Raw genomic sequence first — 27,399 nt, forward strand, 5'->3', positions numbered from 1 at the left:
AAAGCATTTAAATTATTTCCCATTTGGAATCCTTCAACTGATCCTAAATTTATATTGTTTATACCTGCTTTTATTTATATGCTCAGTTATAACAGAAGACAAGAAGAAAACATCTTGCTATGAAAAAACAGTTTTTCATAGAATCTAAGCTGCGGAGCCATGGTATAGAAACTTACATGACCAGCTTACAGTTTTAAATGGTTTCGAAAGCTTTATCATTTTGGGCTCTCCTGTACCATCCTTTACAACCAGCATCATTCGTTAAAAGATTGCCCTAAGGAAGGTTTCCTATTTTCTAGACAGGGAAAGTGACATAGAAATAAGTACCTGGTTAAAACCATGGTGATAGAAGCAAAAGCAGAAAAAAATTTATCTACTTCTCTTGGCCATGTTGCCTCCATCTATCTTCGGGGAGAATACGCAGTACATTATAACATAAGCAGTCTTCGCTTAACTGATTGAGAAAAGCTGCCGGGCCAGTGCATATAGTTGCAGAAACATCTTAGATCAAGACTCTACAAACACAGAGATGTAACACTGTGTTCTGGGGAGGGCTGTGGAGCAGACAGGTCTGTAATAACAGTTGGGCAGGGTAGCAACAAGGGCCACAAAGATAAAACAGGAGTAGTGGGAATCTGAGCTTTATTCAGCAACATGCGCTCACCATGATGCCATCATTTTTCCTTCTAAGAAAAAGTGCAGTCTAATGGGTTACCCTCTCACTTCACAGGGGACAGTGCCAGGATGCCCGGGCTTTGAGCTCTCCAAAGCACAGGCCTTCTAAAAATCAGGGAAGTGATGCTGCGATTAAAAAAGCGGCTGTGAAGCGATTCGAGGATCTAGGCAGAGGTCCTCAATGGGCACTAGGTAGCGATGCGTGAGCGGGGTTGGGCCAGGCCCCATAAGGAAGGGGAAACCCTGCACCAGCCAACGCATCTGCAGGACCTGGCGAGAATGTGCTTTGGAGAAGGTGGAGGAGAGTTCAACCCCAAGAGGGGCCTGCACCCTTGGGAGGGGAGAAAGCCGGCAACAGCAAAGGCAGTGCAGAGATTGAGGGGTGAAGACAAGGGACGGGAGAGGGGATGGGGCAGGGTGGAACCGCATCCTGGAGGTGTTCGGGGGTCGCCTTGAAGATTGAGGACTAGGCCGGGACCAGGACAGCAGGGAAGTGTGAGGGAAAGACCCCTTCCTTTGGCAGCTCCCAATGTATTTTTGTCAAAGATGGCCAAATTCCACGCTGCCCTTCCCCCCTCCGCGCCTTTTCCACTGGGCTGCTTCTCAATGCTGCGAGAGGCGGTGGGGAGGTCCGGGTGAGTGTGCGCGTGGGGAGGAAGGTGCGGGAAAGAAGAGACCCTCCCTGGCCGCCCCTCCCACCCCACCGGCCTTTCGGGAGGTTCTTTTAGTTGAGAAAGGGGGCTCTGCCGCTTTAAGGTGGGGAATAGGCGTCACCTCTGGCCGGGTGACGAACTGGGGCGGGGACCTGGTGGGCGTGTCCATGCAAAGCAGGAGGTGGTGCCGGCGGTGGGCGGCCCCATAGTAAAATATTGGAGGGAGGGGCGGGGTCGAGGAGGCGAGGCTACTTGGTGGGCGGGGCGCAGGGGGCGGTGCCTCTTCGGGAAGGCAGGGGAGGGGGAGGAGGAAGCGGCCGGTTGGTACCATTACGCGCGTTCCGGAAGGGGGACAAGTGACATTCCCTTGGAGGGGGGCGGGCCCTTACCGGCGGCGGGGCCCTTGCTGAGGCGGGGAGCGGCGTTCCCCCTTCCCCCGCCGGGCGGGACGTCGGGGCCGGGGGGAGGGGGCACTTCTTCGCTCGCGTCCGAGGCGGGGCCGGCGGTACCTTTCGTGGCGCGGTGCGGCTGGGGGAGGGCCGAGGGGAGGGGGAAGGGGCGGTACCAGGAGGGGGGTGCCGGAAAGGGGGAGGCGCCGGCGGACAATGGAGCCTATGTGTGCCTGCGGGAGTGGGACGGCGCCGCCGCCGCCGCTGCCGCCGCCGGGGGGAGACGCTGCGCCGCCGCTGCCGCTGGCCCCGGCCCCGGCCCCCCGGGGCTGAGAGCCGCCCCGGACCGAAGCCCCCTCCCCTACTCTGCTCCTCCTCTCCCCTCCCCCACTCCTGCCTCGGGGGTAAGTGGCACCTCAGGGGGAGGGGGAGGGGAAGGACCGAAGCCGGGGGTGGGGGGGCCGGGTCCGCGTCCGCGTGTTTTGAGCGGGTTTGAGGGCAGGGGTAGCGAAAGCCACGAAGGGCTAGGGGGGTGGGGTGAGGGGAGAGAAGCGGTGGGGGTCGAGGTCGTAGATTTAGAGTTGAGTCTAGAGAAACCTGTGGGGGGAGATGGGGGGGCGTCCTCTGCCCACCGCTCACTGAGCGGTGGGGAGAGACGGAGGCATCTCTCGGTTTATTTTTTAGAGGTTGTGTCCCAGGCGGTGCTTGGAGAGACTAAACGAGGAGATGGGACGGTCCCAGGGTCCTGGGATGAAGGGGCATTCGAGGGGCGAGATGGAGAGCTAAATGAGGGAATTCGAGTTGAGTCTGGTGGGGTCTGTTAGACCCCGGAGATGGATAGTGAGGTACAGGGGACTTTGCAGGCCAGTGACTTGTTGGAGGGTTGGGGGGAAGTGAAAGTGAAGAAGAATGTTCTTGTAGTAAAGGGCTCCAGCAGGTGAGGTGGGGGTGTCTAGGTCACTGAGTCATTGTGGTGGTCGTGGACACACCAGTGGTTTCCAAAGTGGAGCTGTAGCCATTAACCTTTGAAAGTTGCAAAGACTATTAAGATGTCACTGGTCAGTGTTGGGCGAGCCTGGTGAAATGGAGATATCCCAAGGAAAAAACAGTGGGGTTGGTTATTACGTTCAGAGAGAAGGGCCAGAGGCCTGTAACAGTGTTGCTGGGGGCCTTATGTGAAGGCTCCCAAGCCTGAAGGAGGAGGCCTGAAATCTGTCCTCCAGAGCCCTGCCCTGTGATAGAGAGGAGTGACTTAGAGCCTAGATTGCAGACAGTTGGGGACTATTAAAGTTACTAGACAAAGTAGAGAAATGGACATAACTATGTGTTGGTAGCGAGAGACTAATGTGGGGTAGAATTGGTGCAGAGTTAGACTGTGGTTAGGGCAGACATGGACAGATCCCTGGCAATGACTTTAGTGGGAAAATGATTGAGTGGCTGTGTAAAGAGTTACATTTTGATCAATGGTGTGTGATGGAGTATTTGTTAGCATTTGATGTATTCAAGAATTAAGTGTTTATTCTTAGGTCAGAGATCTGGGCTCTTGTACACTGAGCACAAAGTGATGAATCAGAATTAGCAAGTAGGAAGGATACGTAGTTGAGAGTAAGGGGTAGGGGGTGCAAATGAATATTGATAGATAAGACTCCTGTGTGGACAAGAACTTTTCACTCTTCATGGAGATTGTACAACATGGTTGTTCTGTTGACTTTGGTTTTTGACGGGATACTAATGATATGGGAAGGTTTAACAAGGAGTTAGTGTGAACAATGTTATGGTCCTAAGTACAAATTTAAGAAGGACCTCCTTACTAACTATTGAAAAAGACCCAATCTGTAAGACACAGAAATGGGTTAATAAAAGCAGTTAGATGGCATAAGGATGCTTTGGGGAATGAGGATTCCATTAATTAGTGGTTTGGATAAGAAGAGAAAATTTAATGCAAAGTTGAGATAGGGATGACCTTTAATAGTGTTAGAATCTAGGATCTAATGGTATTGAACCATTAGAATATTATTTTGTAATAACAGTGTTGAATGTAAGATGATAATAGTTCCTAAACATAACGGTAGATCGATAAGAAGGCCATTGACTAAAAGATGAAGGAACAATTTCCATACTGTTCTCTTCTTATAAGGCAGGTTTTATGTAGTAACTTGGCTCCTGAGCTAAGGATTCCTGACCTGGATTCTTAGATGACTAGTGTAAGTGAAAAAGCACTTACGTACTTTGGAATTTATTCTATGGGATATTTTTCCCGTAGCCTTCAGAAGTGTGTCTGCTCCCGTGGATCAAAAGAAAATGCTCTCTGGCTTGTAGGGGAAAAAAGTACAGAGGTTTCACAAGCATTATAATCAACTAAATATTTGATCATGGTGATTTGGTATAGTGGTTAGAGCCTTGAACTTGGAATCAGGAAGCTGGTTTTACCATTGACTTATGTGTGACTTTAAACAAATCTCTCATATTTATTCTCCAGTTTTGCTATTTATGAAGTGGGGATACCACTGCTCTAACCACTCACAACGCATTGCAGCGCTTAACAAGTTAATGCTTATCTGCACAGTGCCTTGGACACTTCTGGGAATGAAAGTTTACGTAGCCCAACTTTTTTCTCACTTGTAAAAAACTGCTATCTCTGGAACAGACCAAATTCAGCTTCTGTAACAATTACAGCAGCATGCTTGATCAAGGAACAAAAAGGAGTACCTTATACATCTGCCTTGTTCTATTGTCCAGGTTTTGGTTTTATATTAGTTTTGAAAGGTGATACCTCTTCCCCATTTAGTGGTAAAACAGGATAGTGATGACAACTGTAGAAATGTAAGCAAAGGTCCCCATGGGAGAATGGTACTATACATGCTGTGAGTGTTAACCTAGGCTGATGCTGACTCTAAATTTGTGTGACCTTGGACATGTTACTTGGCTTCCTGGTGGCTTAATTTTTTTCAACTATGAAGTACTGCTAATGGAATGACTTACTTGTCTGTATGCCTTGGTGACTATGTTAGGGTCTATAGAAACTTTATGTGCTCTAGATCAGAAGTTCTTAATCTTCTATGTCCCATGTTTTCCTTTGGCAGTTTAACAAAGCATAGGACCCCTTCTGAGAATCATGTTTTTTAAATGTATAACATAAAATATATAGAATTACAAATGACACGGAAACAGTTGTCAAACTGTTAGACAATTGTAATACAGTAGTTTGTATGTTTATAACACATTAAATAACAAAATGTAGCTTCAGGTCTAATGATACTATAATTTTGAAGTAGTGATGAGTGTAAATATTATGTTGAGAGATGTGCAATAACTGTAATGTGATGTGAAGTGTTTTATGGTTCCTCTTGGTGACATAGTCACGGAATTGCTAATACTGCTGTGGGTTGTTACCTACATTCACAGTTAAAGGTGGTGCTAACTTTTACTTGGAGGTTAGTGAGTATGAAGATCAAAATGTTCGCCAGCCAAGTTCACAGGTGCCACCCCTCCTAAGTCTCTCCAGAGACCCCTTAAGAGGTCGTGGATCCCAGGTTAAGAAAGAGGTCCTGCTCTAGACCAGCTGATTTTTGAAAGTTGAATTATCTAATGGCCACTTGCCTTTTAAGCTTTGTAATATTTTTTTTTTCAGCATCTTCACCATGCTAAGAACAAGGGCATAGAGAAGATATGAAATAAAAGTCTATTTTACAACTTGTGATAACTGTTCTTGGTTGGGGAGAAAGTTAAAAACAGTGATTAGAATGAGGCTTTTGTACCTGATGGATTTTGCTTTTCTAAACTTCCCAGTCTTCAGTAGGATAGAAGTAGGCTATAGTGCTCCAGCTTCTTGCATTTTGAGTTTTAGTGGTTTTGCCTTCTTTCCCCATTTTTGACCTAATTATTTTCTTACTATTCCTTCTTCCAAATATTGTTTTGGTCACAGAGCATTGGGGAATGGGTGGTTTTCTTTGCCGATGGTGTGATGGGGTATAAACTTTTCCATTCTTCTCATTCCTGTAGGACTGAATGTGGGACTAGCTGGTGTTACTCCACTTTGACCTAAAAATTCCTTTCTGTTTGGGAGGCAGAGATCACTCTTGGAAAGTTCCTCTGCGTCCCAATGTTAGAAGAGAGAGCAAATTGGACATCTTGAAAGGTAAAGAGCCCGATGATGAGCACGTAACTTCTGTGATTCAGTCTGTGCATTTTGGATTTTGTTTCTGCTTCTGTAGGGTCTCTTGTAAGTTAAAACTATATTTGTTCATTATTGTAGCAGTTCCCAAGGCAGAGGTCATCAAGTTAAATGCAAGTCATAACTGTAAGTGCAATTACCTTATACTTTCCTATGAACAGGGACTTCTGCAATAAGTTATTTCCTAGGAAAGGCAGATGGTAAGAAGTTAAACAAGTATTTATTGTGTCATCATTGATTTGTATGAATGTGAGGCAAGAGTAGCAATACACAAGCCTCAAGCTCATGATAATACAGGAATCAACCAGCATTTATTGAGTTTCTTTTGGGCCCTGAGATGATGACCCTTTCCTCAGGGGGTTCCCTGACTATATATAACAGGGATACAATTTTTAAAGTGTTCTAACAGTGTCATGAATGTAATGCTGTGGGGCCATGGAGGACATTCCTGGGGATAGTTTGGAATCAAGGAAAATTTCACAAAGAAGGGATATTTGTGCTGACATTTTACTTTGGGTAGCCATTACTCTAAATGATGATAGATGACGTTCATTTTTGAATGGTTAAATTCTGTCGAAACTCTTGAGCTTGATATAAATTTATTTGCTTGCTTAAAGTTTGTTAGCTTGAAGGACAGTAGGTGAGTTTTTACCCTTCGAGTACGAAAACATATATTAGCATTTTGTTTGGACCAAAGTTTTCTATATAAGTCCATAGTATAGTTTTCTTTTCTCCACATGTTTTGGAAAGATTGGTTCTTCCTATTGTGTGCTTTTTCTGAGAGGAAGCCTTTTAGTAGTTGGCATGCCAGAAGTTAAGAATGAGCTAGGAATGGAATCCTGAGGCCTTTTAGTTCCACATTCTAAGTTTGATACTATGCCTTTTATGGTGTAGTGGTCATAGCATAGAAGTGAAATTTGTTAAACATGACATAGTTGTAATAAACTTGACTTCTTAGAGCAGGAGAGTGGAAAAGGATCATTGGAGGAGTTGAAATCGGAATTATAGAGGTGATTCTGACCTAAGTTAGACTAATTTGTGAATTTATTTACAACTTTGTGGTAACCTTATAGAGTTTCCTTTTAAAGATTCCTGAATAATTTGGCCTTAGGACAATCTGGAACTTGGTTCTTCCTTGCCATTTCAAAACTATAAATTCTGGGCAAAGGGGGAGGCTTGGTGTTATAATTCTAGTTTACAAGGACTAATGTTGGAAATTGTTCTGCCTGGTGAGTTACTTAGTGTTTTATTGAATTATCTAGCTCAAGTCAGTATAGCATTTCACACAGAGTAGGCTTTCAAGCAAAGGAAATCATATGGTCCTGTTGTTCAGTCATATGTTCCCCCAAAAGTATGTGAAAATAAATTTTCTTGCTGCATGCTTGCCCTGTAGAGTTACAGTTGAGAGTAGGGAGGAACTGTGAATGGTATGCACTTTGTGAATTCAAAAGTGTATCTGGAATTTTGAATCTTTCACCTTTACAGTCAGCTCTCAATTCTCTGTACTAATTAGGAATGGGAAGAAGCAAAAATGTGAGGGTTTTTTTCCTACTAAATGTTCAGAAAAGTAGAAAAATTGATTTTATTTGCTATTAATATTTTTCCAGTTTCTAAAAAGAAAATATGCAGTTGGGAAGGAGGGAAAGTCACAAGGCCCTTGAGATATCTACAGATTGGATAATATACCCTTTAATAATTGGAAGGTGATTCTGTTTACATGGGAGGTGATAACTTCCTCCTAAACTAATACTCTAGAATAAATAGGAAACCTGTTCTTCTCTTAAGATAGTAACAAAATGATACTATTGATTTTTTTTTTAATCACTTAGAAACTCTTCTTCTTTATTTTCATCCAGGTGAGGGTCACCTTTGAGACAGGGGTTCCTGGACTCCGCAAGCTCCTCCCCTCCAGGATGAGCACTGCCGTATCGTGACCCTTGGGGTTTTGGTGAGTAGCCTGATGGATGATAGCACTAGAGAGCACACCTGGCTTAGAAAGATGATCTTGGGGAAAAGCTTCAACTTTTATTCAACATATATTTTTTGAGCAAATAACATGTGTCAGACACTATAGTAAGTGCTAGGAATACAGGGATGAACAAATCAGTCTTGATCCCTGCCTTCACGGAGCCTAACATGAGAGATGAATGTTACGCAAATGATCACATAATCATACAACATGGGAAATGTTGTGAAGGAAAAACACAGGATGCTATGAAAAGAGTGTAATGGAGAATTTTGTCTAGATTAGTGGCTTTACAGTATCCTTTCTCTCTGAAGAAGAAACACTGAAGCTGAGCTTTTCTTCACTCAGCAAAGATATTCAACTTGATATGGAAGGTTAGGGGTGAGGGAGAGAGGTATCAAGAATGACTCCAAATTTCTGTCATGAGCAGCTGGGTGGATGAAGGTGCCATTTACTAAAACATAGAAAACTGAAGGGAAAATACTTTTGGGAGGGAGGCTATATGCAGATGAAGAATTCATCTTTGTCTTTGTTAGGTTTCAGACATCTAGGGAGATGTCAAGTTGGCAGTTGTGTATACAGGTCAGCAGAGCAGAAGCTGAGCCGGAGATGGAAATTTGGGAGTTGTTGGCATGTGAAGAACTTATAGAATAAGAAGAGAAGAAGCCCCAGGGTAGAGTCGTGAGGAACTCAGAATTGTGGAGGTTGGATAGAGAAGGGGCCAGCAAAGGAAGCAGATGAAGAGCGACTTGAAGGAGGAAGACTGGGAAGGTGTGGTATTATGGGAACCAAGAGAGGGGAGCTTCAAGAAGGAAGTGATCAACTGTCAGAGTCTACGAGATGGAGTAAGATGAGGTTAGAAAAGCGGTCAGTGGTGACCTTAACAAAAGTCATGGTTTTTGTGATCTGTGGGTAGAAGTTGGTTTAAAATGGTTAAAGGGTGAATGGCAAGTAAGGAACTGAAGACTGTGTCTTATCAACTCTGGTAGAGAATCTTGGCTCCAAAGGAGAATAGAATGCCAGAGCTGGTTTTGTTTTGCTTTAATTTTTTTTTTTTTTAAATCTGGAAGATACTACAACATGTCTGAAAGCTGATTGGAAATATCCAGGAGATGCAGGACGTAGAGAGGTGGCCACCGGTGAGAGTGAGGGTGCTCAGTAAGCTGGAAGGGATGGGACCTAGGCCACCTGTGGTAGGACTGACCTTTGGGGAGAAGTGGGCTATTTTTTTCGGTTTCATTAATAGGGAAGAAAGATGGGATAGGTACTGATAAAAAGAGATTTGCAGATTTGGTGGTGAGGAATCCTGCCTGGTGACTTCTCTTATCCCTGTTAAGTCCTGGGCAAGGCCATGCACTAGGAGAGGAGGATGATGGTTGGAGACGGCGAAGGTAAGAAATGCCATTAGGCAGGATAGATGAGTGAGCTTGCTAGAGGATGGCAGTAGTCACGGTTAACCTGAATGTTTATGTTGTGCTGATAAGCATTTTCTATGTACTGGCTCACCTTGTGCACCAAGTCCGTGCTTAGCCAGGCACTGCAGTGATGAAGAGCATGGCCAGCATGTCTGGCTGAATGCCAGCTCCACCACTTACTAGGGTGTGACCCAACTTACTTGGGCAAATTACTTACTGTTTCAGAGCCTCAGTTTCCTCATCTCTAAAATAGGGATAGTAGTAGGACCTGCCTTCTGTGGTTGTTCTGAATGAATTAGTATGTACACATAGTAAAAATTTTAAGTATTATTTAAGAAGAAAAGAGAGAAAAATTATATAAGCAGATCTTAGAGTTAGGAGATTTAGTTGTACTGGGGAAATACCTCACTCTGGCTACAATTAACCATTCTGTGGAAGATCTTTTCTAGTCCTTAAAGGTAAACAGTTGAGCACTAACCTGAAAATGCAGGAGCTGCAAGAGTCTCATTTTATTCTTTGGGGTTGTACGATAAGATACCTGGCAGATTTCTTGCTTGGTTGTTTTTGGTGTCAGGCTAAAGCTAGGGTGACTTATTTCAACAACTCCCTTGGATTAGGGGTTAAAACACCTGGATTTTATTCCCATCACTGGGTGAGCCCACAAACTTGTTTCAGCCTTCTGTGCTGTCTTTCCACCCATAAAGTAATGGTAAGGAGATGGCTTAGAGGAAAGAGCAGGTCAGAGAGCACTGATGCGAAACCTGGGAGAAGCCCGTTCACACCCGTGTGCTCCGTCCATTCATCTGTAAAATGCCGTTGATTATTATTATTAGAAATAATCTTTGCTACCAGCTCATCAGAAATGCCTGGCAGATTGAGGTGATTTGATATTTGTAATATGTTTAGAGTTTCTTTGGAAGGAGAGTGCAACACAAGTGCCAGGTGTTTCTGCTCTGAGAGGAGCTGGGTACATCACCAAGAGTCCAACCACATTCTTAGTACATCATGCTGAGTATTACAGAAAAATCAAAGAACTTGAAAAGAAGGTTCTTGTCTTCAAAGAGCATAGTCTACGTAGGGAGATAAAAAATACACATGGGACTATTCAATTCGACATATGATTGAGTGCTAGAATGTGTGATGCAGACAGAAAGTACCAGAAGAAGTTACAGAAGGGGACTACATAGGTGATAACTTCTTTTTTTATCCTGAGGTAAATGTTTTCTGATGGCTTTGTCCATGCAAGATTCATTTACTACTTCTGTTTTACCAGTGATTCCCGACGTTTAGTGGGAGGTTACAATATGGTTTATGATCATATATTATGTTGAACTTGACAACCACAATCAGGTTTATAGTCTAAACTGGAAAAAAAAAAAAAAAAGCTAAAGGTGGTGGGGGATAAACATACAACCTTAAATATAATCAAGACCAAAATGTTTTTAGGATGCTTTCTCCCAAGGTCAGCATAGAAACATTCCATAACATTGTATTCTAGTTCTTTTTCCTGACTTCTTCATTTAAAAGAAAAAAATGTGATTGTACGCACTCAGAACTTCCATAAATTCCTTTCATGGTCTCAGGTAAAATCGCTGGGACTGCTGCAAATTTCTAAATGAAGAAATAGACGTCTAACACTTGACAATGATCATATTCAGTGCCAAGTCCCAGAATATAATGGACCCTCCCAATTTTAGTCCAGTTCTTGAGCCTCTCAAAGTGTATGTAACACCTAAGCTACTTCTAACTCCCTTTGATTCTTTAGCCACTAATCCTGCATCTAATATCCTCATTCAGTCCTATACCCCATGGGTAAAATACCAGAAGGTAGAGCGGGAGGTGCAGGGGGACAGTGGTTACCAAAAAACCACATTGGAACTGCCCTGGAAGGAGCAGTGACTGAAAGTGTATCTTGGTTTTCCCTGAACCAGTTTAGGCTTCCCTAAATAAAGGGCTTTCTCATTTGTTCTCTGGCTAGGTTTGGGAATATTTTCTTGACCTTTTATGCTTCAAATTAGCCTTGCAAATTGGCTCAAAAAATATCTTAGCCTTCAAAGATGTTCTTTTACCTTCCGCATTATGGATCATTCCTATGCTTACCCATGCCTACAGCTCCTGTCATTAAGCAGTGAGAACACAGGACACATACTCAGCATAATTTAGTAGAAAGATCATAGAAATCAGGGGACAGAACTGATTGTATTTGGTATTGGCTCAATAGTTGATTTCAGAAGTACCTCCTTTAATGTCTCCCCACCCTGAGGCCCTGAGAATATAAAGAGAGAGTAATTTGTTTCATGGTTTGAAATTGGGATGGGTTGGTTACATTTCAGAGCCATCAGAGGTGAAACACCAGATAGTTGCTATGGATTTGGAGTACTCAGTGGTTTCAAAGCATTGTTTTGAAGAAAGAAAAACCCAGGTTTTTGAGGGTTTTGTATCTGGACGTAGAGCAATGTAAGGGAGGATATATGGCTAAAGATAAAAATGTCTTTCTCATCTGCTTACAAACGCCTGGTACACGAAGCTTGGGTGGGAGGCTTGTATGCTTGGCAGAAAGTCTTAGTCACTCTTCAGCTGCTTTAGCACCAGGGCCTTTTGGCCGGAATATGCACATCTCCCTTTCCTTTAACCCTGATGGAAGCTGAGGAACCATCTAGCTCTGCACCATCAAGTTGGCGGTGCTTTAGCCTCGATCCTGCTGTAGAGGTGTTTGATGTCTCCATTTTTGCTCTTTTTGCCCCCAGTGTGCCCTGGAGATGCGAGATTTTCCTTTGGCAGCAGGAGGCACACACCCAGAGAATGCTGGAGCCGCAAGGGGACAGGACCCACTTCCACAGCGGAGAAAAACAAAGAGGAAAAAGGCGTGCAGGTGGCCAGCGCTAAGGGACTCGCCCAGCAAGCAGTGGGCCACTGCCACTGTCCTCAGCAGCTGTTTCTGCTGCAGCCCGAGAGGAACTCGGTGAGCCCGTCCCTGTTGGTGGCTGCAAGCTCAGGATTTCAATCAATGCATTCCAGTAACCCTAAAGTGAGGAACTCTCCGTCAGGAAACACACAGAGGTGAGGGCTAGGGCCTGGCCCAGCTGCTCCTTGGGGATGTCATAGTGGACCATGAACGCTCATTGGTGGAACAACATGTTGAATTAGAAGCGAATGGGGAAAGAAAAAAAGATAAGTAAATAGTGATAGAATAGTGAATCAGAGTTTAGGTTAGAGTTTTCCTCTGTTATTATTTGTCCATTATTACCTGGCCGCTCCTATTTACCACCCCTCTCCTCACCAAAACATAAAGAAAAAGACCTTAAAGACCAGCCAGTACAGTGAGCTAAACTTGGCACATGAGGAAACCGAGACCTGGAATGGTGAGGAGGCCTAAGGTCCTAGAACTAAAACACCAGCCCCTGGACTCCCACCGTGAGGCCTTTTCCTCTGTTCCGTGGAAGTTAAGCTGATGCCCTAAAAGAGTTTTTTCCTTCTCCCCTGGCGGCAGTGGTTAGTGTGTCTGCGCTGGTGTGATACTGCTTGTTCAGGGAGTAGTGTCCTGGAGGGTTTCCCTAACCTGCCAGTCATGGGCAGGTTTCCTCGCACTCTCCTGGACCTGCTCGTATTTTCCAGTAGGGAGGCTAGTCTCTTGTTACAGCTGTTCCTTGTCATCAGCCGATGGGCGGGTGGTATTTTGATCTTAACGATGTCTGTTTGTTTACTCTGAGCTAGTCTTAGTGTGAGAGTCATTTCTCTATGTACATAGAAACCGTTGTCCTTTATTGACAGAAGCCCTAGAGATGGGTCCCCATGTGACTCTAGGGTTCCCAAGACCTGGCAGGCCACTCTGCTTGATCCTCCTCTCTGTTGAGAGCTCTGAAATGAGAGCAGGGGAGGAGGGAGCAAGCAAGTGGCTGAGGTGAAAGGTGGGGTGGTTACTTAGTGGTCCAGGTCTCCTTGACCTATGATAAAAATCAGTCCTCCCTCATTTGTGCTGCCCAGTTGTATCCGGTGTCTGATCTCCCTTTGTTATTTGTCTCTTTTAGTAGCCCTAAGTCAAAGCAGGAGGTGATGGTCCGTCCCCCTACAGTGATGTCCCCATCTGGAAACCCCCAGCTGGATTCCAAATTCTCCAATCAGGGTAAACAGGGGGGCTCAGCCAGCCAATCCCAGCCATCCCCCTGTGACTCCAAGAGTGGGGGCCATACCCCTAAAGCACTCCCTGGCCCAGGTGGGAGCATGGGGCTGAAGAATGGGGCTGGAAATGGTGCCAAGGGCAAGGGGAAAAGGGAGCGAAGTATTTCCGCCGACTCCTTTGATCAGAGAGATCCTGGGACTCCAAACGATGACTCTGACATGAAAGGTATGTCTATAAGATATTTGAGACTCAGAGGGAAGTAGGTATTCCTGAGGAAAGGCCTCTGACGTTGGTGGATGCCAGAGAGCCTAATAGCAGCCACGTGGGGAGAGCAGGCGCATCAGATTCAGGAGTTCTCGCAGTTTAAGATGGAACTCTTTCTGGTTGTTTTCCTACTGACTGAAGAATAGTTTGGAACCACCTTGTTGACTTCTTGCTCTTGAGGATGCAAGCGTTTCAGGATGTTCCACGGCCCTAGCCACGTTCTTGTGGATGTTCCTGGCCTCCATGCTCTTTGTACTTAAGTGTCAAGCCGGTAGCTCCAGTTTGTCTACGCCAGGGTCCACCCTGGAGCGGTCTTTCTGACACTCCTCCTCTTCTCCATCAAATTCATCCTTCAAGACTTGGGTTTTGTGCACTCTGGCTGCCGGAGTTGTAGGCACAAGAGGCAGCCCTGGCACTAGTCCAGGTTTGTCACAGTCAGTTTCAGCGTGGCAGGAACGAGTGGCTACATGTAGTAGGCACAGTAGGCACCAAAATGGAGCGAGCCAGAAAGAGCATGGGACCAATGGCTGTGGTTTTAGGCTTTTTTCCTCCTAGTATAAAATAAAAAATCTTAACTATAGGCCAGAACATGAAACTAGTATTCAAGCAGGGGAAGTGTTACTTCCCGACCCAAATTTGAAACGAGAACCTGGGTGATCGTTCCCCTGTCTTTCCTTTCTTCTTCAGGTGTTTGTAGGAGGCCTGTTACGAGCGCCAGCACTATGCTGGGGGCTGGGGGTGCCATGGTCAGCAAAACAGAAACAGTTGCTATCCTCAAGGGTTTGAATGCACCTAGACAGCAGATCATTAAACAATTACAGTAAAATTTGATAAATGCTGAAATAAGGGGAGTTAGGGGGCTATGGGTCCAACTAGCAGGGGCAGCCAGTCCAGGAGGATCCGAAAGGGGTTTCCAGGAAGGAGGGACATTTATGCTAATATCTGAAGAATGCATAGTAGAGAAGTAAGGAGGTGGGGGGAGAGTGCTTTGTAATTAGTCATTTAGGGAGAAGTGTATTTGTGTTTTTATGAATAGAAGAGGTTTTCTCTTAGCAAGGTACTTCCTCCTTGAAATTCTCAAGGTGTTTGCATTATGATGCTGTAAATGCTGGCAGAAAAAAGAGTTTTATTCTTTCTATGACATGACTCTTTTCATTCCTTTAGAATGTAATTCTGCTGACCACATAAAGTCCCAGGATTCCCAGCACACGCCACACTCGATGACCCCGTCAAATGCTACAGTCCCCAGGTCTTCCACCCCCTCCCATGGCCAGACTACTGCCCCAGAGCCCACACCTGCTCAGAAGACTCCCGCCAAAGTGGTGTATGTGTTTTCTACTGAGATGGCCAATAAGTAAGTTGATGGCTGTGTCTTGCTATTGGCGTGGCTTGCGTGTTTGGGCATCTAAGTTCTTATTCCCTTTGAAGATTGATCCTTTTTTTGCCCACTTGTATTATTACTTAAAGTTAACCCTACAGAAAGAGGTAAAAGAAAATATAAAACCTCCCACCCCTACTCCCCAGAGGCAACCATTGATGATACTTCCTTGGCTTTCCTTCCAGAAATTTTTTGTGCTTGTACAAATATACATATATATACTTTTTTAAACACAAAAGGGATTGATTGCACAATATACACTTTTCTGCAACTTAGTATTCTTTTTAAAATGACACAAGTAATGTCCATTTTGGAATAATTAGAAAATGTAAATAACTAAAAAAAAAAAAATCTCAGGAATTTACAGAGATAACTACTGTGAACATTTTGGTACATACATCTCTAGTGGATGGATGGATCAATGGATATTTATTTATTTATTTAAAATGTGAATATACCCTAGTTTTTTTCATTTAAGATTTTTAAAATTAAGATATAGAATGCATCTTGGCAGCCTTTAATTATTATTAGGTGTGAGAATTCATTTTACCCTTCTTGGGTTGGGATTTTGAACTACGATTCTCTATAAAACACCTACTAGAGTGGATGGCTTTGAAGGAGAAAATCCTGGGGGTTTTTAATACCTCTTTTGAGATTTGCTAATGGCTATCTTTTAATTTCAGAAGTTTGATGGTAAATGATAGACAAATAATGAAAACCTTTTTCTCTTGATTTCTTCTCATTCAACATTGCTGGTGGTTCTTTATACTTCTCCTTCCTCTCTTATACCAGTTTAATCGGGTTAAAGTGCTTTGGATTTACAGTTAGTGAAATAGGAACAAGTCCTAGTGTGTGCATCTCTTTTGTCTTTGCAGAGCTGCAGAAGCTGTATTGAAGGGCCAGGTTGAAACTATTGTCTCTTTCCACATCCAGAACATCTCTAACAGCAAGACAGAGAGAAGCACAGCCCCTCTGGTACGTCATTTTGGAAATGGAATAATGGTTTAAAGGTTCTGCAGTGACCGTTAAGGTGGGAGATGGTGAATTTCACTGATAGGGAGAGAGTCTTTTTTTTCTTCTCCCAGTTTTATTGAGATACAACTGACCGACAGCACCGTATAAGTTAAAAGTGTACAGCCTACTGTGCTGTATACTGTATACTTTAACTTACATACGTGACGAAATGATTACCATCATCTCATATAGATACAAAATTAAAGACATAGAAAAAATATATATTTTTTCCTTGTGGTGAGAACTCTTAGGATGTACTTTCTTAACAACTTTTATATAGAACATATGGCAGCATTCATTATATTTATCATGTTGTACATTACATTCTTAGTACTTATTTATTCTATAACTGGAAGTTTGTGCCTTTTGACTACCCTCCTCCAATTCTCCCTCCCCCAGCCCTTCCACTTTTGGTAACCACAAATCTGATCTCTTTTTCTATGAGTTTGTTTGTTTGTTTGTGGTCATTGACCTACAACACTATGTTAGTCTGTGGTATACACATAGTGATTCGATATTTCTGTACATTTCAAAATGATCACCATGATAAGTCTAGTTACTGTCTATCACCATACAAAGATATTACATAATCATTGACTGTATTCCCCACACTGTGCATTTCATACCCATGACTTATTTATTTTGTAACTGAAAGATTGTACCTTTTAATTTTCCTCACCTATTTCTCTCCTCTCCCCAACCCCCTCTCCTCTTTCAGCTACCTGTTTGTTCTCTGTATCTAGGACTCTGTTTCTGTTTAGTTATGTTTGTTCATTTGCTTTGTTTTTTAGATTCCACATGTAGGTGAAATCATACAGTATTTGTCTTTCTCTGTCTGACTTATTTCACTTAGCCTAAACCTTCTAGGTCCATCCATGTTTTTGAAAATGGCAAGATTTCATTCTTTTTTGTGGCTAAGTAATATTCCATTGTATATATGTACCACATCTTCTTTATCTATTCATTTATTGATGGGCACTTAGGTTGTGTCCATATCTTGGCTATTGTAAATAATGCTGCAGTGAACTTAAGGGTACATGTATCTTTTCTAATCAGTGTTTTTGTTTTCTTTGGATAAATACCCAGGAGTGAAATTGCTGGATTGTATGTTAGTTGTATTTTTAATTTTTTGTGGAATCACCACACTGTTTTCCATAGTGGCTACACCAATTTACATTCCCACCAACAGTGTATGAAGGTTCAATGGGAGATAATCTTGATGGTATAAACTACATTCTGAGCATTTAACCTAATTGTGTGGTTTTAGGCATATCACACTGCATTGGCCTTTTCTACTAACATGCTGATACATTGATGAATTACTAGGAGAGAAGAGGTACAAAATAGAAAAGAAGATATTTAGATATCTTAGGATTTCCATCATGTAGCCATCTCTGGGAAATTATGAATTCAGACCCTCTGTACAGAGCAGGATTTTAAAAAATAGCAAACACTCTTGAGTTACTTGAAGAACAGAAAAAGAGCAGCAACAAAAACTACAGTACTGGAGTACATGCTGATGATACCATAATTAAGGTCTCAGTGACTTTCAAAATGATTCTTATTTATTTCAAAGTGAGAGAACCATTGAATGCTTTTAATTGCTTGATATTTCCAAAATGATAGTAAACGTTAGTCTGTTTCCTCTCTGGAACTTAAGCACCTACTATAAATTACATTAGAAAATGCACATAATGGTTGTTTTAATACATGTAGTGTTCCAAATTGAACCAAAAGATATTTCTTGTGTCTCACATTGTCAAGGCATTGCACCAAATGCTGTGGGGACACTAGAGGTTCAAGATACAGTCCCTGCGTTCAGGAAGCATAAAATCTAAAACTTGGATGAGTCTTAAACATGGGAAAAGTTAAATGACAATAAACGACTGAAGTGACAATTCAATACAGAATGGATGACATTTTGTCCTTGTTGTATATGAACATAGAAGTCCCCCCTGTGACATAGCAGGCTTAGGCTTTCCTAGGCCTAGAAAAAAATTTCATGTCCCTCTGCATCTCTGCTACTCAAGGGTAGACGATGGATATATATAATACTTTAAATGTATATATTTTTAAATTTATACTTTAAAAATATTTGTTTATTTATAATTTATATTGTTTTGGAATGCACAGGGTACATTGCAACTCAAACCGACATTTTATTGACTTAATGACAGATCTTAAGTCATTAAGACAGTTTTCACCTCCACCTTCTCTGGTACTAAAATGAAATCAGAAAAGGAGTTAATAAGGAGGGAATTGGGAATAGTCCAATCACCATTGCTGCAAATCTAAAATAAAAAGGGTGGTACTAAACTGTTTCTTCTGTCACGGTCACCTTGTAGAAAATCAGTGACCACCCTTAACAACAAAACCAAACTTAAACTGGCACTGGAGAGAAAATTAAGGTGACCTCCACACTCCAGTTAAGGAGTCAGAGAGACAGAGGACACTGCAACATCCAGAGTCATCCAAGTTCAGCCAGTCTTACCCCCACCAGTCTCAGTCTGCAGACACAGATGCATGGAGAGTACCAGCAAGTGGAACACTTGCATACATACCCACAGAACGTGAACTGTTCGTGTTCAGGGATATGCATGATGATTCCTGTACAAATCTGCGCCTTGATAAACGTTCCAGAGAGTAGGTGGGGATGTAAGTAAGAGCGTTAGTGGTTTGGAAATACAGCCTTGATTAAGCGAACAGGTAGGAGCAAGTGAACATCAGAAAGGGATCATGCGGCTCACTGGAGGCTGGTGAGAGATCCCTTGATGGAGTCACTAGACTGGGCCCGTCTGTTCTTCAGTACTGCCCTTCTCTAGTACCAGTACCTCCAGCAGTGCTAAGGTGTAGACCCAGAACATTACGAGTCCCTCTTCCAGACACTGACAGCGTCCGTGTCACCTATTGTAGGTGAGCGTGCCTTTACCCAGGACTTAGTATAGCATCGGTACTTAATAAATAATAATAAGGTGATCATCCAGCCTGTAGAAAGGGCCGTGTGCTGTCTGTTTGGAAAGAACAGATCAAGAGACACCACGAGCTAGATAGCCTCAGATTTCTCTGCAGACCCTTCCTGCCTACAGATGATCTTACTACAGTTAATGTACAAATTCTCGTATGGAATCAGTGATCACAAACTGAAAACAGAAATCGGAGATGTCAGGCCCCTGGAAACTCAAGGAGAGGAGTACTTCACTAGTCACCGCGCCAGGGGAAACACTGAAGTGGAGCGGCCGTACCTCCCGCCTTTGATGGGCAGAGTACAGAGCTGGAAGTGACAACGACTTTCAGTTGAAAACATTAGACTTTTTGATTGACAATGAGAAGTCTACATACCCAGTTATACTTTCGGGGAAAGAAAAAGGTGTTAGGTACAGCCTCCCACATACCAAGAAACTAATCTCTCCCTGAATCAGAAACACATAGTAGACATGTGATATCAAACCTGTTCCTCGAAATAGATACTCAAATGTATTCACTTTGGCAGCGTGGCTTTCCCTTGGCATGCTTTAAAGTTATTGAAACCTAATCTTCAGCAAGGGAAAGAGGATGCCGTTTGACAGCAAAGTGTGAGAAAGGAATCAAAATGTCTGCATGTCCAGAGTGGGGTTGTACATGAGCAGTTTCTACAGCAAGTGTCAGTGTAGATTTATGTGGCTGGGACAAGTCCTTTATAACATATCTTGCTCTTTTCATTGCCCTTCTGTTCAGTTCACCAGTGATTTTTAAAATCTCATTTATCTTCAGAACACACAGATATCTGCCCTTCGGAATGATCTGAAAACTCTCCCACAACAGCCCCCCGCTCCAGCCACCCAGGACCAGACTTCTTCCCAGAACACCAGACTGCAGCCAACTCCACCCATTCCGGCACCAGCACCCAAGCCTGCCGCCCCACCGCGTCCCCTGGACCGGGAGAGTCCTGGGGTAGAAAACAAACTGATTCCTTCTGTAGGCAGCCCTGCCAGCTCCACTCCACTGCCGCCAGACGGTACCGGGCCAAACTCGACGCCCAACAACCGAGCAGTGACTCCCGTTTCCCAGGGGAGCAGTAGCTCTTCAGCAGATCCCAAAGCCCCCCCGCCTCCACCGGTGTCCAGTGGAGAGCCCCCCGCACTGGGAGAGAACCCCGACGGACTGTCTCAGGAGCAGCTGGAGCACCGGGAGCGCTCCTTACAAACGCTCAGAGATATCCAGCGTATGCTCTTCCCTGATGAGAAAGAATTCCCGGGAGGACAGAGTGGGGGACCCCAGCAGAATACTGGGGTGTTAGATGGACCTCAGAAAAAACCAGAAGGGCCAATACAGGCCATGATGGCTCAATCCCAAAGCCTAGGTAAGGGACCTGGGCCCCGGACAGACGTGGGGGCTCCCTTTGGCCCTCAGGGACACAGAGAGGTGCCCTTTTCTCCGGATGAAATGGTCCCACCTTCCATGAACTCCCAGTCTGGGCCCATTGGACCCGACCACCTGGATCACATGACCCCTGAGCAGATAGCGTGGCTGAAACTGCAGCAAGAGTTCTATGAGGAGAAGAGGAGAAAGCAGGAGCAAGTGGTCGTGCAGCAGTGCTCCCTCCAGGACATGATGGTCCATCAGCACGGGCCGCGGGGCGTGGTCCGAGGGCCTCCCCCTCCGTACCAGATGACCCCCAGCGAGGCCTGGGGGCCTGGGGGTGCAGAGCCCTTTGCCGACGGGATCAACATGCCCCATTCTCTGCCCCCGAGGGCCATGGCTCCCCACCCCAACATGCCAGGGAGCCAGATGCGCCTCCCTGGATTTGCAGGAATGATGAACTCTGAAGTGGAGGGGCCTAATGTCCCCAACCCGGCATCTAGACCAGGTCTTTCTGGAGTCAGCTGGCCAGACGATGTGCCAAAGGTCCCAGACGGTCGAAACTTCCCGCCTGGCCAGGGCGTCTTCAGTGGTCCTGGCCGAGGGGAACGTTTCCCAAACCCCCAAGGATTGTCTGAAGAGATGTTTCAACAGCAGCTGGCAGAGAAACAGCTGGGTCTGCCCCCGGGGATGAGCATGGAAGGCATCAGGCCCGGCATGGAGATGAACAGGATGATCCCTGGCTCGCAGCGACACATGGAGCCGGGGAGTAATCCCATCTTCCCTCGAATACCAGTGGAGGGCCCGCTGAGCCCTTCTAGGGGTGACTTTCCAAAAGGAATGCCCCCACAGATGGGCCCCGGTCGGGAACTCGAGTTTGGGATGGTTCCTGGTGGGATGAAGGGAGATGTCAGTCTAAATGTCAACATGGGATCCAGCTCTCAGATGATACCTCAGAAGATGAGAGAGGCTGGGGCGGGGCCCGAGGAGATGATGAAACTCCGCGCCGGCGGTGCAGACGTGCTGCCTGCTCAGCAGAAGATGGTGCCCCTGCCCTTCGGCGAGCACCCTCAGCAAGAGTATGGCATGGGCCCCAGGCCGTTCCTCCCCATGTCTCAGGGTCCAGGCGGCAACAGTGGCTTGCGGAATCTCAGAGAACCAATTGGGCCCGACCAAAGGACTAACAGCCGGTTCAGTCATATGCCACCACTACCTCTCAACCCTTCTAGTAACCCCACTAGCCTCAACACGGCTCCTCCCGTTCAGCGCGGCCTGGGGCGGAAGCCCGTGGATCTCTCTGTGGCAGGCAGCCAGGTGCATTCCCCAGGCATTAACCCTCTGAAGTCTCCCACGATGCGCCAAGTCCAGTCGCCGATGCTGGGCTCGCCCTCGGGGAACCTCAAGTCCCCCCAGACTCCATCGCAGCTGGCAGGCATGCTGGCGGGCCCAGCTGCTGCTGCTTCCATTAAGTCCCCCCCTGTCTTGGGGTCTGCTGCTGCTTCGCCTGTTCACCTCAAGTCTCCATCACTTCCCGCCCCGTCACCTGGATGGACCTCCTCTCCAAAACCTCCCCTTCAGAGTCCCGGGATCCCTCCAAACCATAAAGCACCCCTCACCATGGCCTCCCCAGCCATGCTGGGAAGTGTAGAGTCAGGTCAGTATGCTTTCATCCTCACAGTTGCATCTTAAAGCCAGAGATTGCAAAAGCCTGATTTACGTACTTTAAGAAAACTGGTGTCTTAACCTGATTATGCAACCAAAGGAGGTGGCTTTTGCCAAGATGGACGTATTTGTGGCAGAGTGCATAATCGGGACTTCCATGGGGTTATGCTCTTAGTGCAGAATATGTTTCTCAGATAGGACTGGGAGGAAGATGGGAAATGTGTGTCATTTCACTGAATGATTTACATTTGCACAGTGAACTCACGGTGGTGGAATAGAATGTCTCAACAGTGCGTAAATATGGCCTTAAATACTAGATCCACCCACTTCAAAGGGCTGCCTTCGTCATGTCAAGAGAGTCTGAGTATCATCCCAAGCAAAGAGGGGAGGCTGCTGAGATACTTGAGTGGTTCTCGTAAATACGTGTTGACCATAGAAACCGTTACCGAAACATTCTCCTTGGTAAACTGCTGTTCTCACAGATCAGCTACAATTTATTAGTATTTTCTTCCTAGGAGAAGCTCTCACTGATGATGGTGGTTTTGTGAACAGGACCAGAGGTGGTCAGTGGAAGATGAGCACTGAGGTATAAATACTAGGTCTGTGCTGTCTCCACTTGAGAAAGACTAGAATCAGAATAAGATAGGAGATTTATCCTACCAAGCTAAAGTGTGTCTCTCCGTTGGGGAGCAGTTCACAAAAGCAGTACAGTGGAGTTGCCCCCTCAGACCTTTTCAGTTCAGACATCTTGGTGGCAGAAAATCAATCAAGAGCATGTGTAGGGCGATTCTGTTAGTACCTGGGGTGGGATTGCTAATCTGGCTTCCTAGCATACTAATGCCTGAGTCGAATTCTAAATTGTGATTGGCAAGGGAAAGAGATCCATAAGAGTTGCCTGTAACCCATGGTTTTCCCAAGTTTGAACTAATATTTCTTACGCATACGCATTCTTGGTGCGTTTGTCTTCCCATCTGCTGAGCTGTCACCTCCATCTCACACTGCAGTCTCCCTCTGCACACACACGGAGCTCGACTAGAGACTGATGATTCATGTCCTGGGTCTCGTAACACTGTCCTGTTCATCTGTCTCATTCCTGGCCCTGCTAGTTCATAATGATATGCCCAGTAGCTTTCAAGAGAAATCTAATTCCCTGCCCTTTATTGTTTTGTCTTGCTTTCTTCTCCTAGGTGGCCCCCCACCTCCTACAGCCAGCCAGTCTGCCTCTGTGAGTATCCCGGGAAGTCTTCCTTCTAGTACACCTTACACCATGCCTCCAGAGCCGACCCTTTCCCAGAACCCACTGTCTATTATGATGTCTCGAATGTCCAAGTTTGCAATGCCCAGTTCTACCCCGTTATACCACGATGCCATCAAGACCGTGGCCAGCTCAGATGACGACTCCCCTCCAGCTCGTTCTCCCAACTTGCCATCAATGAATAATATGCCAGGTAAGAAATCAGGAAGATAGGATATGGAGCTAGCTCTGGACAAAGGAAAAACTTCTTGAAATCTTTTCTTGATGGCTGGACGTTCACCAAGTTGAAAAAGTATACCATCTGAGTTAGTTTCAGTAAAACTAAAGTGTCTTGCCTAGAGGAAGAGAATGATCACAATATTTTTTATTAGCTTAATTCAGTATTTGTTGATAAGAAAGCAGGTTTCTTTATAGTTCTTGTCATTTTCTTATGGAAGTTTTGATGCTTCTGTGTACCTAGATGCTTTTTTTTTTTTTTGGTGGAGGTTGGGGAGGTCCTCCTGGCACAAAACTGAGAGCGGTATCTTTTTAACATGCTGATCGGAATGTCTTTAGTCAGATATTTTCCTGGAAGGGCAGCCTCAAACCACAAGCAGCCACAGGATTTCAGACAATGGAAAGCCCCTATTTCCTAGAGAATCACTTTCTTTAGGACTAGAGAGAGAATAAAATTCCTCCCTTCCCTACTCATTCTGTTCTCCTTCACTCCTACACCTCCCGTCTCCCCAAATCTCACTAGTAGGACATGATCTGGTATGGTGAAGGTGGTCAGTAAAGAGACCATGACCTTTGAGCCATGGGTTTCTGGTTCCAGTTTCGTTCTGATTGTTAGGGATGCTCTTTATCATCAGGCAGGTGAGGGCATGCTCTGTGGGTGGCACAAGCACCATCCTTACCATTCTCAGTGGTTAACTCCATGGAGAGACCAAATATTTAAATGTCCCAGAGACCAGAGCAGAACCTGTGTGTTTTCCTTTTCCATTAAAAATTAGCTTTTCTTTACCATTTCATATAACGTAGAGTTCAAAATGCTCTCTCTGTAAGGTAATATAAAATAGTGATGCCAAGTATCAATTGAAAAAGGCCTGTTTGGTTTCCTTGTCCTTATTGCTGATTCTTAGACTCATAGGACTAATTAGTCCTCTTTCTCCAAAAAGGACCATACTGAGTCATCCAGGCAAATTGTTTTCTTCTATATTAAATGTCTCCAATGAAGAAGACTGTACTCATTTGCATATTCACTTGTAACTTTTCACACAGGAGACTTCTTCCTAGCTGTCTTCTATATACCTTTGTGTCCTACAGTTTAAGACTCAATAATATATTGTCTTGTAGAGCTGTTGGTTTGTGTGCCCCAAAATGTATTATAATCTTATTGAGGGCAGAGATTGTGCATTGTATGTTTCCCCAACACAGTACCGTGCACACTTGATGCACAATAGTTTTTTTGTTAATTTGATTTATGATAGTTTTCCTGAGCTGCTTTTGGTTAAGTTGATTCCTTTGATATCTTTATTTTTCTAGGAATGGGCATTAATACACAGAATCCTCGAATTTCAGGTCCAAACCCCGTGGTTCCAATGCCAACCCTCAGCCCAATGGGAATGACCCAGCCACTTTCTCACTCCAATCAGATGCCCTCTCCGAATGCCATGGGACCCACCATACCTCCTCATGGGGTCCCGATGGGGCCTGGCTTGATGTCACACAATCCTATCATGGGGCATGGGTCCCAGGAGCCTCCGATGGTACCTCAAGGACGGATGGGTTTCCCCCAGGGCTTCCCACCAGTTCAATCTCCTCCACAGCAGGTTCCATTTCCTCACAATGGCCCCAGTGGGGGGCAGGGCAACTTCCCAGGAGGGATGGGTTTCCCAGGAGAAGGGCCCCTTGGCCGCCCCAGCAACCTGCCCCAAAGTTCAGCAGATGCAGCACTTTGCAAGCCTGGAGGCCCAGGGGGTCCTGACTCCTTTGCTGTCCTGGGGAACAGCATGCCTTCAGTGTTTACAGACCCAGATCTACAGGAGGTCATCCGACCTGGAGCCACCGGAATACCTGAGTTTGATCTGTCTCGCATTATTCCATCTGAGAAGCCTAGCCAGACACTGCAATATTTCCCTCGAGGGGAAGTCCCAGGCCGTAAACAGCCCCAGGGTCCTGGACCTGGGTTTTCGCACATGCAGGGGATGATGGGCGAACAAGCCCCCAGAATGGGACTAGCATTACCTGGCATGGGAGGTCCAGGGCCAGTGGGAACTCCAGACATCCCTCTTGGTACAGCTCCATCCATGCCAGGCCACAACCCAATGAGACCACCAGCCTTTCTCCAGCAAGGCATGATGGGACCTCACCATCGGATGATGTCACCAGCACAATCTACAATGCCCGGCCAGCCCACCCTGATGAGCAATCCAGCTGCTGCCGTGGGCATGATTCCTGGCAAGGATCGAGGGCCTGCCGGGCTCTACACCCACCCTGGGCCTGTGGGCTCTCCAGGCATGATGATGTCCATGCAGGGCATGATGGGACCCCAACAGAACATCATGATCCCCCCACAGATGAGGCCCCGGGGCATGGCCGCTGACGTGGGCATGGGTGGATTTAGCCAAGGACCTGGCAACCCAGGAAACATGATGTTTTAAGCTGCTAAGATTGGATGTGCCGATCCTTGTCAAGATGAGATTCCAGGTCCTGAGAGCTGCTTTGAGGGAGTTCCAGGAGTCCTGCTGGTCATGCAATAGGAGAACAGAGACCCAAGGGCTGCTTTGGGGGAGGGGGGAACTCGAGAATGTATGGATTTATCTGAAAACAAATTATTCATTTAATCAACAGGTGTGTTTTTTTTAAGATTTATTTTTTAAAGATTATTTTTGTGGACTTGGGTATCCCATGATGGCACCTACTTCTGGGAATCTGCAGCCGTGCTTTGAGAATTGCCATGGGTCATGTGTTGCACCATCCTCTGTATGTTTACGTCCTTTGGACTGGCTTCTCCCAGGATTCTTTTCTGGTTTTGTTTTTGCTTTGGGCTTTATTTTTTTTGTGTGTACTGTACTATATTGTAAAAGGGATTTTAGCAGAGACTTTAGTCTTTGGGACAAGAGAACAGGAATGCTGGGCTGTTTACTTTAGGTGGAGAATCCATCTTCAGACCTTTGGACTATTTTCTTTCAACTCCAGTGTATAGAAAAACCAAACTACGACCTCAGAGCAGAGTATTAATGAAAAGCACAAAAAGAGGAACTAAGTTCAGCGAGGGGTGGGGGGAGGGGGGAGATTTTTCTTTTTAAAAAGAATGATGCTTAGGACATTTGTTTTTCAGTTCAAGTGCTCTTCAGCACTGTCTGTCTCTCCCAATCTGAAGACCCACCTTCACATTTTTCTCTTGTTTTCCCTCCTCTCTCCTTCCCTATCTTCTTGGTTAAGTGAGTTTCCTCCTGTTGTGTCCCCCACTGGTGACCCCCTGCTTCCCTCCTCTCTTTTTCCCTTTGGCAGCTGCAATACACGGTGTTATTTGGGGGAAATAAATCTAACGAAGCCTCGCCTTCCATGCCGAGCGTTGTCCCGGCTCTGGGAGGGAAAGGTCTGTCTTTGGGATGCTCGATGGTCTTCTTTGCCCTTCGTCTTTTCTTCCCCAGCCTACCCTTCCCTGCCCGCCTTGTTTTCTGTTCTCCTTTTACTAGGAATTCCCAAGTGAATTTTATTAATGTGGGAGTGGAACAGATGCTAAAAGCTATCCAAGATTTTGTTTTTGTTTTTAATTTTGTGTTTCCTTCCCTTTCCTCCCCGTCCCATGCGTCAAACGTTCTGTGTAACCTCCATTAAATTTGGTACAAAACCACTCACCAGAGCTGTGGTGTCAGAAAAATAAAATATATTGTTTCTTACAAAATTGAATTGCCTTTTTTGTCCATTTGGATTCCTGTTTGTTCGGTATTGGGCATATTAGTTGCCATGTGACCCAGAAGCATAGTAGCTTTGTATCCGAGTTGATCTGGGTGAAGGTTAGGGGAAGTACATAAAAGCGCTTTTGCAGATGAAGCGTATTGCTTGCTGTTGAGGCGTAACTACTCGTGTAGACTGTTTCTGTCCCAAT

At 45.1% G+C, this 27,399-nt stretch overlaps 2 protein-coding genes across 8 annotated transcripts in view; both read left to right on the forward strand.

The window, feature by feature from the left end:
- Positions 1–12,238, forward strand: part of LOC130709391 (uncharacterized) — an 80,634-nt gene extending 68,396 nt beyond the window's left edge. For 2 of the 5 annotated variants that reach the window (XM_057558319.1, XM_057558310.1), the window contains exons 2-4: positions 5,720–5,855; positions 7,748–7,839; positions 12,020–12,238. In XM_057558319.1, the coding sequence (XP_057414302.1) occupies positions 12,032–12,238 (207 nt within the window). In that variant the 5' untranslated portion in view covers positions 5,720–5,855; positions 7,748–7,839; positions 12,020–12,031. Of the gene's footprint in view, positions 1–1,911; positions 2,122–3,903; positions 3,922–5,719; positions 5,856–5,972; positions 6,018–7,747; positions 7,840–12,019 lie in introns of those variants that run through there. The other 3 variants (XM_057558325.1, XM_057558302.1, XM_057558312.1) reach the window with 3 other exon arrangements.
- BCL9 (BCL9 transcription coactivator) lies at positions 12,203–27,184 on the forward strand. Of its 3 annotated transcripts, none has more exons than XM_007182130.2 (7): positions 12,203–12,332; positions 13,301–13,617; positions 14,821–15,010; positions 15,910–16,009; positions 19,799–22,040; positions 23,236–23,496; positions 24,828–27,184. In XM_007182130.2, the coding sequence occupies exons 1-7, from the start codon at positions 12,280–12,282 to the stop codon at positions 25,943–25,945; spliced, it is 4,281 nt and encodes a 1,426-aa protein (XP_007182192.2). In that variant the 5' UTR covers positions 12,203–12,279; the 3' UTR covers positions 25,946–27,184. The 3 variants fall into 3 exon arrangements, with proteins under 3 accessions (XP_007182192.2, XP_057414270.1, XP_007182194.2); XM_057558287.1 differs by having other exon boundaries at positions 24,864–27,184; XM_007182132.2 differs by having other exon boundaries at positions 13,301–13,395.
- The last annotated feature ends 215 nt before the right edge of the window (positions 27,185–27,399 follow it).

This window comes from Balaenoptera acutorostrata, chromosome 1 (genome assembly GCF_949987535.1).
Source record: "Balaenoptera acutorostrata chromosome 1, mBalAcu1.1, whole genome shotgun sequence".
NCBI classification, from domain to species: Eukaryota; Metazoa; Chordata; class Mammalia; order Artiodactyla; family Balaenopteridae; genus Balaenoptera; species Balaenoptera acutorostrata.

Bases quoted from the DNA above. Each gene is read 5' to 3' on its own strand.
- BCL9 (XM_007182130.2), top strand. From the start codon at position 12,280: ATGCATTCCAGTAACCCTAAAGTGAGGAACTCTCCGTCAGGAAACACA. The intron at 13,618-14,820 runs GTATGTCTATAA...TCATTCCTTTAG, and splicing joins CGATGACTCTGACATGAAAG to AATGTAATTCTGCTGACCAC. The intron at 15,011-15,909 runs GTAAGTTGATGG...TTGTCTTTGCAG, and splicing joins TCTACTGAGATGGCCAATAA to AGCTGCAGAAGCTGTATTGA.